The sequence below is a fragment of the Salmo salar genome, chromosome 07 (genome assembly GCF_965601325.2).
Source record: "Salmo salar chromosome 07, fSalSal1, whole genome shotgun sequence".
Lineage (NCBI taxonomy): Eukaryota > Metazoa > Chordata > Actinopteri > Salmoniformes > Salmonidae > Salmo > Salmo salar.
The window spans coordinates 2,406,711-2,421,827 of NC_138297.1; the positions used below are offsets into that span (position 1 = coordinate 2,406,711).

The window sequence follows — 15,117 nt, forward strand, 5'->3', positions numbered from 1 at the left end:
CACTGCATACACACACCCATACACACACCCATACACACAGCATACACACACCCACACACACACCCATACACACAGCATACACACACCCATACACACACCCATACACACAGCATACACACACCCATACATACACCTATATACACAGCATACACACACCCATACACACACCCATACACACACCCATACACACAGCATACACACACCCATACACACACTCATACACACAGCATACACACACCCATACACACAGACTAGACACACCCATACACACACCCATACACACACCCATACACACAGCATACACACACCCATACACACACCCATACACACACAGCATACCCACACAGCATACACACAGCATACACACACAGCATACACACACAGCATACACACAGCATACACACAGCATACACACACAGCATACACACACAGCATACACACACACAGCATACACACACAGCATACACACACAGCATACACACACATCATACACACAGCATACACACACAGCATACACACACAGCATACACACACTCCCACACAGCATACACACAGCATACACACACAGCTTACACACAGCATACACACACAGCATACACACAGCATACACACACAGCATACACACACAGCATACGCACAGGTACACACACAGCATACACACACAGCATACACACACAGCATACACACACAGCATACACACACACAGCATATACACACAGCATAAACACACAGCATACACACACAGCATACACACAGCATACACACACAGCATACACACACAGCATACACACACAGCATACACACAGCATATACACACAGCATACACACAGCATACACACAGCATACACACACAGCATACACACACAGCATACACACACAGCATACACACACAGCATACACACCCGCACACACACCCGTACACACAGCATACACACACAGCATACACACCCGCACACACACCCGTACACACAGCATACACACAGCATACACACACAGCATACACACACAGCATACACACAGCATACACACACAGCATACACACACAGCATACACACACCCGCACACACAGCATACACACACAGCATACACACACCCGCACACACAGCATACACACAGCATACACACACCCATACACACAGCATACACACACCTGTACACACAGCATACACACACAGCATACACACACCCATACACACACCCATACACTCAGCATACACACGGCATACACACACCCAGCATACACACAGCATACACACAGTATACACACACCCATACACACAGCATACACACACCCATACACACAGCATACACACACAGCATACACACACCCATACACACAGCATACACACAGCATACACACACCCAGCATACACACAGCATACACACAGTATACACACAGCATACACACACCCATACACACAGCATACACAAACAGCATACACACACACCCATACACACCCATACACACAGCATACACACACAGCATACACACAGCCGTACACACAGCATACACACACAGCATACACACACACCATACACACACAGCATACACACACCCGCACACACAGCATACACACAGCACACACCCATACACACAGCATACACACAGCCATACACACAGCATACACACAGCATACACACACCCAGCATACACACAGCATACACACAGCATACACACAGCATACACACACCCATACACACAGCATACACACACAGCATACACACACAGCATACACACACAGCATACACACACAGCATACACACACCCATACACACAGCATACACACACAGCATACACACACAGCATACACACAGCCGTACACACAGCATACACACACACCCATACACACACAGCATACACACACAGCATACACACACAGCATACACACAGCATACACACACGGCATACACACACAGCATACACACAGCATACACACAGCATACACACACAGCATACACACACAGCATACACACACAGCATACACACAGCATACACACAGCATACACACAGCATACACACACCCATACACACAGCATACACACACCCATACACACAGCATACACACACAGCATACACACACAGCATACACACAGCATACACACACACAGCATACACACACAGCATACACACACCCATACACACAGCACACACACAGCGCACACACACAGCATACACACACCCATACACACAGCATACAGACACAGCATACACACACCCATACACACAGCATACACACACAGCATACACACACAGCATACACACACAGCATACACACAGCATACACACAGCATACACACATAGCATACACACACCCATACACACAGCATACACACACAGCATACACACAGCATACACACACCCATACACACACCCATACACACACCCATACAAACACCCATACACACAGCATACACACACCCATGCACACACCCATACACACACCCATACACACAGCATACACACACCCATATACACACCCATACACACACTCATACACACACCCATACACACACCCATACACACACCCATACACACACCCATACACACACCCATACACACACCCATACACACACCCATACACACAGCATACACACACCCATACACACAGCATACACACACCCATACACACACCCATACACACACCCATACACACAGCATACACACACCCATACACAAACTCATACACACACCCATACACACAGCATACACACACCCATACACACACCCATACACACACCCATACACACAGCATACACACACCCATACACACACCCATACACACACCCATACACACAGCATACACACACCCATACACACACCCATACACACACAGCATACACACACCCATACACACAGCATACACACACCCATACACACACCCATACACACACCCATACACACAGTATACACACACCCATACACACACCCATACACACAGCATACACACACCCATACACACACCCATACACACACCCATACACACAGCATACACACACCCATACACACAGCCATACACACAGCATACACACACCCATACACACACCCATACACACACCCATACACACACCCATACACACAGCATACACACACCCATACACACACTCATACACACAGCATACACACACCCATACACACAGCATAGACACACCCATACACCCATACACACACCCATACACACACCCATACACACAGCATACACACACCCATACACAAACCCATACACACACAGCATACCCAAACCCATACACACAGCATACACACACCCATTCACACACCCATACACACACCCATACACACAGCATACACACACCCATACACACACCCATACACACACCCATACACACAGCATACACACACCCATACACACACTCATACACACAGCATACACACACCAATACACACAGCATAGACACACCCATACACACACCCATACACACACCCATACACACAGCATACCCACACCCATACACACAGCATACACACACCCATTCACACACCCATACACACACCCATACACACAGCATACACACACCCATACACACAGCATACACACACCCATACACACAGCATACACACACAGCATACACACACAGCATACACACAGCATACACACACACAGCATACACACACAGCATACACACACCCATACACACAGCACACACACAGCGCACACACACAGCATACACACACCCATACACACAGCATACAGACACAGCATACACACACCCATACACACAGCATACACACACAGCATACACACACAGCATACACACAGCATACACACACAGCATACACACAGCATACACACAGCATACACACAGCATACACACAGCATACACACATAGCATACACACACCCATACACACAGCATACACACACAGCATACACACAGCATACACACACCCATACACACACCCATACACACACCCATACAAACACCCATACACACAGCATACACACACCCATGCACACACCCATACACACACCCATACACACAGCATACACACACCCATACACACACCCATACACACACTCATACACACACCCATACACACACCCATACACACACCCTACATACACCCATACACACACCCATACACACACCCATACACACACCCATACACACAGCATACACACACCCATACACACAGCATACACACACCCATACACACACCCATACACACAGCATACACACAGCCATACACAAACTCATACACACACCCATACACACAGCATACACACACCCATACACACACCCATACACACACCCATACACACACCCATACACACAGCATACACACACCCATACACACACCCATACACACACCCATACACACAGCATACACACACCCATACACACACCCATACACACACAGCATACACACACCCATACACACAGCATACACACACCCATACACACACCCATACACACAGTATACACACACCCATACACACACCCATACACACAGCATACACACACCCATACACACACCCATACACACACCCATACACACACCCATACACACAGCATACACACACCCATACACACACCCATACACACAGCATACACACACCCATACACACACCCATACACACACCCATACACACACCCATACACACAGCATACACACACCCATACACACACTCATACACACAGCATACACACACCCATACACACAGCATAGACACACCCATACACCCATACACACACCCATACACACACCCATACACACAGCATACACACACCCATACACACACCCATACACACACAGCATACCCAAACCCATACACACAGCATACACACACCCATTCACACACCCATACACACACCCATACACACAGCATACACACACCCATACACACACCCATACACACACCCATACACACATCATACACACACCCATACACACACTCATACACACAGCATACACACACCCATACACACAGCATAGACACACCCATACACACACCCATACACACACCCATACACACAGCATACCCACACCCATACACACAGCATACACACACCCATTCACACACCCATACACACACCCATACACACAGCATACACACACCCATACACACAGCATACACACACCCATACACACACCCATACACACACCCATACACACAGCATACACACACCCATACACACACTCATACACACAGCATACACACACCCATACACACATCATAGACACACCCATACACACACCCATACACACACCCATACACACAGCATACACACACCCATACACACACCCATACACACACAGCATACCCACACCCATACACACAGCATACACACACCCATACACACACTCATACACACAGCATACACACACCCATACACACAGCATAGACACACCCATACACACACCCATACACACACCCATACACACAGCATACACACACCCATACACACACCCATACACACACAGCATACCCACACCCATACACACAGCATACACACACCCATTCACACACCCATACACACACCCATACACACAGCATACACACACCCATACACACAGCATACACACACCCATACACACACCCATACACACACCCATACACACAGCATACACACACCCATACACACACTCATACACACAGCATACACACACCCATACACACAGCATAGACACACCCATACACACACCCATACACACACCCATACACACAGCATACACACACCCATACACACACAGCATACCCACACCCATACACACAGCATACACACACCCATTCACACACCCATACACACACCCATACACACAGCATACACACACCCATACACACAGCATACACACACCCATACACACAGCATACACACACCCATACACACACCCATACACAAACCCATACACACACCCATACACACACCCATACACACAGCATACACACACCCATACACACAGCATACACACACCCACACACACACCCATACACACACCCATACACACTGCATACACACACCCATACACACACCCATACACACAGCATACACACACCCACACACACACCCATACACACAGCATACACACACCCATACACACACCCATACACACAGCATACACACACCCATACATACACCCATATACACAGCATACACACACCCATACACACACCCATACACACACCCATACACACAGCATACACACACCCATACACACACTCATACACACAGCATACACACACCCATACACACAGCATAGACACACCCATACACACACCCATACACACAGCATACACACACCCATACACACACCCATACACACACAGCATACCCACACCCATACACACAGCATACACACACCCATTCACACACCCATACACACACCCATACACACAGCATACACACACCCATACACACAGCATACACACACCCATACACACAGCATACACACACCCATACACACACCCATACACACAGCATACACACACCCATACACACACCCATACACACAGCATACACACACCCACACACACACCCATACACACACCCATACACACTGCATACACACACCCATACACACACCCATACACACAGCATACACACACCCACACACACACCCATACACACAGCATACACACACCCATACACACACCCATACACACAGCATACACACACCCATACATACACCCATATACACAGCATACACACACCCATACACACACCCATACACACACCCATACACACAGCATACACACACCCATACACACACTCATACACACAGCATACACACACCCATACACACAGCATAGACACACCCATACACACACCCATACACACACCCATACACACAGCATACACACACCCATACACACACCCATACACACACAGCATACCCACACCCATACACACAGCATACACACACCCATTCACACACCCATACACACACCCATACACACAGCATACACACACCCATACACACAGCATACACACACCCATACACACAGCATACACACACCCATACACACACCCATACACACAGCATACACACACCCATACACACACCCATACACACAGCATACACACACCCACACACACACCCATACACACACCCATACACACTGCATACACACACCCATACACACACCCATACACACAGCATACACACACCCACACACACACCCATACACACAGCATACACACACCCATACACACACCCATACACACAGCATACACACACCCATACACACACCCATACACACAGCATACACACACCCATACACACACCCATACACACAGCATACACACACCCATACACACACCCATACACACACCCATACACACAGCATACACACACCCACACACACACCCATACACACAGCATACACACACCCATACACACACCCATACACACAGCATACACACACCCATACACACACCCATACACACACCCATACACACAGCATACACACACCCATACACACACCCACACACACACCCATACACACAGCATACACACACCCATACACACACCCATACACACAGCATACACACACCCATACACACACCCATACACACACCCATACACACACCCATACACACAGTGTCAGTCTGTGGTTAGTCATCAGGAGAGTCATGGGTTATTCCAGGTCACACAGCTAACTCTCTCTCTGTCTCTGTCTCTGTCTCTGTCTCTCTCTCTCTCTCTGTCTCTCTCTCTGTCTGTCTGTCTCTCTCTGTCTGTCTCTCCCTCTCTCTCTCTCTCTCTCTCTCTCTCTCTCTCTCCTATAGGAGAGGTGTACTAGGTCTCAGCCTCCCTGTAATTCTACCTCTGCTGTGTTTCAGGCCGAAGCCAAGTGAGTTAACACGTTTTGTTGGGGTGTGTGTGTGTTTGTGTGAGTTAATCGTGTGTGTGTGTGTGTGTGTGTGTGTGTGTGTGTGTGTGTGTGTGTGTGTGTGTGTGTGTGTGTGTGTGTGTGAGTTAATTGTGTGTGTTTGTGTGTTTGTGTGAGTTAATTGTGTGTCATTGTGTATTTGTGTGAGTTAATCGTGTGTGTGTGTGTGTGTGTGTGTGTGTGTGAGTTAATCGTGTGTGTGTGTGTGTGTGAGTTAATCGTGTGTGTGTGTGTGTTTGTGTGAGTTAATCGTGTGTGTGTGTGTGTGTGTGTGTGTGTGTGTGTGTACAGGGCAGCTGTAGAGGATGGCAGTGGAGAGGCCCATATTTGGTTCTCCTGTCCAGTAATTTCCGGTCTACTGGGGTTAGCCACGCCCCAGTGGGAGGGGCTTCAGAGGTCACTGAGGGTCAGAGGTCACCTCAGGGTCTACACACGGGGGCGGAGCCTGGTGAGGTCACTTAATCAGTCAATCAATTAATCACTTTGTGTACGTCCTTCTAGTCTGAAATGGCACCTTGTCCCTTATATAACATGTCTGAAATGGCACCTTGTCCCTTATATAACGTGTTATGAGTCTGAAATGGCACCTTGTCCCTTATATAACGTGTTATGAGTCTGAAATGGCACCCTGTCCCTTAAATAACATGTCTGAAATGGCACCTTGTCCCTTATATAACATGTCTGAAATGGCACCCTGTCCCTTATATAACATGTTATGAGTCTGAAATGGCACGTTGTCCCTTATATAACATGTTATGAGTCTGAAAGTGCACCTTGTCCCTTATATAACATGTTATGAGTCTGAAATGGCACCCTGTCCCTTATATAACATGTTAGGAGTCTGAAATGGCACCTTGTCCCTTAAATAACATGTTATGAGTCTGAAATGGCACCTTGTCCCGTATATAACATGAGTCTGAAATGGCACCCTGTCCCTTATATAACATGTCTGAAATGGCACCTTGTCCCTTATATAACGTGTTATGAGTCTGAAATGGCACCCTGTCCCTTAAATAACATGTCTGAAATGGCACCTTGTCCCTTATATAACGTGTTATGAGTCTGAAATGGCACCCTGTCCCTTAAATAACATGTCTGAAATGGCACCCTGTCACTTATATAACATGTCTGAAATGGCACCTTGTCCCGTATATAACATGAGTCTGAAATGGCACCCTGTCCCTTAAATAACATGTCTGAAATGGCACCCTGTCCCTTATATAACATATCTGAAATGGCACCCTGTCCCTTATATAACGTGGTATGAGTCTGAAATGGCACCCTGTCCCTTATATAACATGTTATGAGTCTGAAATGGCACCTTGTCCCTTAAATAACATGTCTGAAATGGCACCTTGTCCCGTATATAACATGAGTCTGAAATGGCACCCTGTCCCTTAAATAACATGTCTGAAATGGCACCCTGTCCCTTATATAACATGTCTGAAATGGCACCCTGTCCCTTATATAACATGTTATGTGTTTGAAATGGCACCCTGTCCCTTATATAACATGTCTGAAATGGCACCTTGTCCCTTATATAACATGCTATGAGTCTGAAATGGTACCATGTCCCTTATATAACATGTCTGAAATGGCACCATGTCCCTTATATAACATGTTATGAGTCTGAAATGGCACCCTGTCCCTTATATAACATGCTATGTGTCTGAAATGGCACGTTGTCCCTTATATAACATGTTATGAGTCTGAAATGGCACCCTGTCCCTTATATAACATGTCTGAAATGGCACCTTGTCCCTTATATAACGTGTTATGAGTCTGAAATGGCACCCTGTCCCTTAAATAACATGTCTGAAATGGCACCCTGTCCCTTATATAACATGTCTGAAATGGCACCTTGTCCCTTATATAACATGTTATGAGTCTGAAATTGCACCCTGTCCCTTATATAACATGTTATGAGTCTGAAATGGCACCTTGTCGCTTATATAACATGTCTGAAATGGCACCCTGTCCCTTATATAACATGTTATGAGTCTGAAATGGCACCTTGTCCCTTATATAACATGTCTGAAATGGCACCTTGTCCCTTATATAACGTGTTATGAGTCTGAAATGGCACCCTGTCCCTTAAATAACATGTCTGAAATGGCACCCTGTCCCTTATATAACATGTCTGAAATGGCACCTTGTCCCGTATATAACATGAGTCTGAAATGGCACCCTGTCCCTTAAATAACATGTCTGAAATGGCACCCTGTCCCGTATATAACATGAGTCTGAAATGGCACCCTGTCCCTTAAATAACATGTCTGAAATGGCACCCTGTCCCTTATATAACATGTCTGAAATGGCACCCTGTCCCTTATATAACATGTTATGTGTTTGAAATGGCACCCTGTCCCTTATATAACATGTCTGAAATGGCACCTTGTCCCTTATATAACATGTCTGAAATGGCACCTTGTCCCTTATATAACATGCTATGAGTCTGAAATGGTACCATGTCCCTTATATAACATGTCTGAAATGGCACCATGTCCCTTATATAACATGTTATGAGTCTGAAATGGCACCCTGTCCCTTATATAACATGCTATGTGTCTGAAATGGCACGTTGTCCCTTATATAACATGTTATGAGTCTGAAATGGCACCCTGTCCCTTATATAACATGTCTGAAATGGCACCTTGTCCCTTATATAACGTGTTATGAGTCTGAAATGGCACCCTGTCCCTTAAATAACATGTCTGAAATGGCACCCTGTCCCTTATATAACATGTCTGAAATGGCACCTTGTCCCTTATATAACATGTTATGAGTCTGAAATGGCACCTTGTCCCTTATATAACATGTTATGAGTCTGAAATGGCACCCTGTCCCTTATATAACATGTCTGAAATGGCACCTTGTCCCTTATATAACATGTCTGAAATGGCACCCTGTCCCTTATATAACATGTTATGAGTCTGAAATGGCACCTTGTCCCTTATATAACATGTCTGAAATGGCACCTTGTCCCTTATATAACGTGTTATGAGTCTGAAATGGCACCCTGTCCCTTAAATAACATGTCTGAAATGGCACCCTGTCCCTTATATAACATGTCTGAAATGGCACCTTGTCCCGTATATAACATGAGTCTGAAATGGCACCCTGTCCCTTAAATAACATGTCTGAAATGGCACCCTGTCCCTTATATAACATATCTGAAATGGCACCCTGTCCCTTATATAACGTGTTATGAGTCTGAAATGGCACCCTGTCCCTTATATAACATGTTATGAGTCTGAAATGGCACCTTGTCCCTTAAATAACATGTCTGAAATGGCACCTTGTCCCTTATATAACGTGTTATGAGTCTGAAATGGCACCCTGTCCCTTAAATAACATGTCTGAAATGGCACCCTGTCCCTTATATAACATGTCTGAAATGGCACCTTGTCCCGTATATAACATGAGTCTGAAATGGCACCCTGTCCCTTAAATAACATGTCTGAAATGGCACCCTGTCCCTTATATAACATATCTGAAATGGCACCCTGTCCCTTATATAACGTGTTATGAGTCTGAAATGGCACCCTGTCCCTTATATAACATGTTATGAGTCTGAAATGGCACCTTGTCCCTTAAATAACATGTCTGAAATGGCACCTTGTCCCGTATATAACATGAGTCTGAAATGGCACCCTGTCCCTTAAATAACATGTCTGAAATGGCACCCTGTCCCTTATATAACATGTCTGAAATGGCACCCTGTCCCTTATATAACATGTTATGTGTTTGAAATGGCACCCTGTCCCTTATATAACATGTCTGAAATGGCACCTTGTCCCTTATATAACATGTCTGAAATGGCACCTTGTCCCTTATATAACATGCTATGAGTCTGAAATGGTACCATGTCCCTTATATAACATGTCTGAAATGGCACCATGTCCCTTATATAACATGTTATGAGTCTGAAATGGCACCCTGTCCCTTATATAACATGCTATGTGTCTGAAATGGCACATTGTCCCTTATATAACATGTTATGAGTCTGAAATGGCACCCTGTCCCTTATATAACATGTCTGAAATGGCACCTTGTCCCTTATATAACGTGTTATGAGTCTGAAATGGCACCTTGTCCCTTATATAACATGTCTGAAATGGCACCTTGTCCCTTATATAATGTGTTATGAGTCTGAAATGGCACCCTGTCCCTTAAATAACATGTCTGAAATGGCACCCTGTCCCTTATATAACATGTCTGAAATGGCACCTTCTCCCGTATATAACATGAGTCTGAAATGGCACCCTGTCCCTTAAATAACATGTCTGAAATGGCACCCTGTCCCTTATATAACATATCTGAAATGGCACCCTGTCCCTTATATAACGTGTTATGAGTCTGAAATGGCACCCTGTCCCTTATATAACATGTTTTGAGTCTGAAATGGCACCTTGTCCCTTAAATAACATGTCTGAAATGGCACCTTGTCCTGTATATAACATGAGTCTGAAATGGCACCCTGTCCCTTAAATAACATGTCTGAAATGGCACCCTGTCCCTTATATAACATGTCTGAAATGGCACCCTGTCCCTTATATAACATGTTATGTGTTTGAAATGGCACCCTGTCCCTTATATAACATGTCTGAAATGGCACCTTGTCCCTTATATAACATGTCTGAAATGGCACCTTGTCCCTTATATAACATGCTATGAGTCTGAAATGGTACCATGTCCCTTATATAACATGTCTGAAATGGCACCATGTCCCTTATATAACATGTTATGAGTCTGAAATGGCACCCTGTCCCTTATATAACATGCTATGTGTCTGAAATGGCACGTTGTCCCTTATATAACATGTTATGAGTCTGAAATGGCACCCTGTCCCTTATATAACATGTCTGAAATGGCACCTTGTCCCTTATATAACGTGTTATGAGTCTGAAATGGCACCCTGTCCCTTAAATAACATGTCTGAAATGGCACCCTGTCCCTTATATAACATGTCTGAAATGGCACCTTGTCCCTTATATAACATGTTATGAGTCTGAAATGGCACCTTGTCCCTTATATAACATGTTATGAGTCTGAAATGGCACCCTGTCCCTTATATAACGATGGTCTGAAATGGCACCTTGTCCCTTATATAACATGTTATGAGTCTGAAATTGCACCCTGTCCCTTATATAACATGTTATGAGTCTGAAATGGCACCTTGTCCCTTATATAACATGTCTGAAATGGCACCTTGTCCCTTATATAACATGTTATGAGTCTGAAATGGCACCTTGCCCTTATATAACATGTCTGAAATGGCACCTTGTCCCTTATATAACGTGTTATGAGTCTGAAATGGCACCCTGTCCCTTAAATAACATGTCTGAAATGGCACCCTGTCCCTTATATAACATGTCTGAAATGGCACCATGTCCCTTATGAGTCTGAAATGGCACCCTGTCCCTTATATAACATGTTATGTGTTTGAAATGGCACCCTGTCCCTTATATAACATGTCTGAAATGGCACCTTGTCCCTTATATAACATGTCTGAAATGGCACCTTGTCCCTTATATAACATGCTATGAGTCTGAAATGGTACCATGTCCCTTATATAACATGTCTGAAATGGCACCATGTCCCTTATATAACATGTTATGAGTCTGAAATGGCACCCTGTCCCTTATATAACATGCTATGTGTCTGAAATGGCACGTTGTCCCTTATATAACATGTTATGAGTCTGAAATGGCACCCTGTCCCTTATATAACATGTCTGAAATGGCACCTTGTCCCTTATATAACGTGTTATGAGTCTGAAATGGCACCCTGTCCCTTAAATAACATGTCTGAAATGGCACCCTGTCCCTTATATAACATGTCTGAAATGGCACCTTGTCCCTTATATAACATGTTATGAGTCTGAAATGGCACCTTGTCCCTTATATAACATGTTATGATTCTGAAATGGCACCCTGTCCCTTATATAACATGTCTGAAATGGCACCTTGTCCCTTATATAACATGTTATGAGTCTGAAATTGCACCCTGTCCCTTATATAACATGTTATGAGTCTGAAATGGCACCTTGTCCCTTATATAACATGTCTGAAATGGCACCTTGTCCCTTATATAACATGTTATGAGTCTGAAATGGCACCTTGCCCTTATATAACATGTCTGAAATGGCACCTTGTCCCTTATATAACGTGTTATGAGTCTGAAATGGCACCCTGTCCCTTAAATAACATGTCTGAAATGGCACCCTGTCCCTTATATAACATGTCTGAAATGGCACCATGTCCCTTATGAGTCTGAAATGGCACCCTGTCCCTTATATAACATGTTATGTGTCTGAAATGGCACCCTGTCCCTTATATAACATGTCTGAAATGGCACCTTGTCCCTTATATAACATGTCTGAAATGGCACCATGTCCCTTATATAACATGTTGTGTTTGTGCAGGTGTGTGATGTGGATGCTGAAGACCCTCTCCTCCGCTACCTGTCCTGTGTGTGTAGCAGCAGCGCTGTGTGTCGTCCCCTGACTCTCATCTGCACGCTACACACACATTCACACACACCTGCTGCACGCAGACAGGGTGAGTACCTGCATACGCACACGGGTATGCAGTCCGTGACCTCTCAGATACACACATTGAGTTCACCCACGTGTGTGTGTGTGTGTGTGTGTGTGTGTGTGTGTGTGTGTGTGTGTGTGTGTGTGTGTGTGTGTGTGTGTGTGTGTGTGTGTGTGTGTGTGTGTGTGTGTGTGTGTGTGTGTGTGTGTGTGTGTGTGTGTGTGTGTGTGTGTGTGTGTGTGTTTGCAGACTCTGCCCAGCTGAAGAGGTTTACCCGAGGAGACAGAGAGTTTGTTACTCGGATTACCCCCCCTCTCCAACTCACCTGTACGCACATCCTGGAGGAGGGAGGCTGAGGGAGGGGGACGGAGGGAGGGAGGCTGAGGGAGGGAGACCGAGGGAGGGAGACCGAGGGAGGGAGACCGAGGGAGGGAGACCGAGGGAGGGAGGCCGAGGGAGGGAGGCCGAGGGAGGGAGGCCGAGGGAGGGAGGCCGAGGGAGGGAGGCCGAGGGAGGGAGACTGAGGGAGGGAGGCTGAGGGAGGGAGACTGAGTGAGGGAGACTGAGGGAGGGAGACTGAGGGAGGGGGACTGAGGGAGGGAGACTGAGGGAGGGAGGCTGAGGGAGCGAGACTGAGGGAGGGAGACTGAGGGAGGGAGACTGAGGGAGGGAGGCTGAGGGAGGGAGACTGAGGGAGGGGGACGGAGGGAGGGAGACTGAGGG

The 15,117-nt window shown here is 45.8% G+C and overlaps 1 protein-coding gene across 2 annotated transcripts in view; it reads left to right on the forward strand.

Moving 5' to 3' along the window:
• Positions 1–14,762, forward strand: part of ctc1 (CTS telomere maintenance complex component 1) — an 84,920-nt gene extending 70,158 nt beyond the window's left edge. For both annotated transcript variants that reach the window (XM_082977294.1, XM_082977295.1), the window contains 4 exons: positions 7,749–7,813; positions 8,144–8,300; positions 14,280–14,415; positions 14,644–14,762. In XM_082977294.1, coding sequence (XP_082833420.1) covers positions 7,749–7,813; positions 8,144–8,300; positions 14,280–14,415; positions 14,644–14,750 — 465 coding nt within the window. In that variant the 3' untranslated portion in view covers positions 14,751–14,762. The remainder of the gene's footprint in view (positions 1–7,748; positions 7,814–8,143; positions 8,301–14,279; positions 14,416–14,643) is intronic.
• Positions 14,763–15,117: the final 355 nt, after the last annotated feature.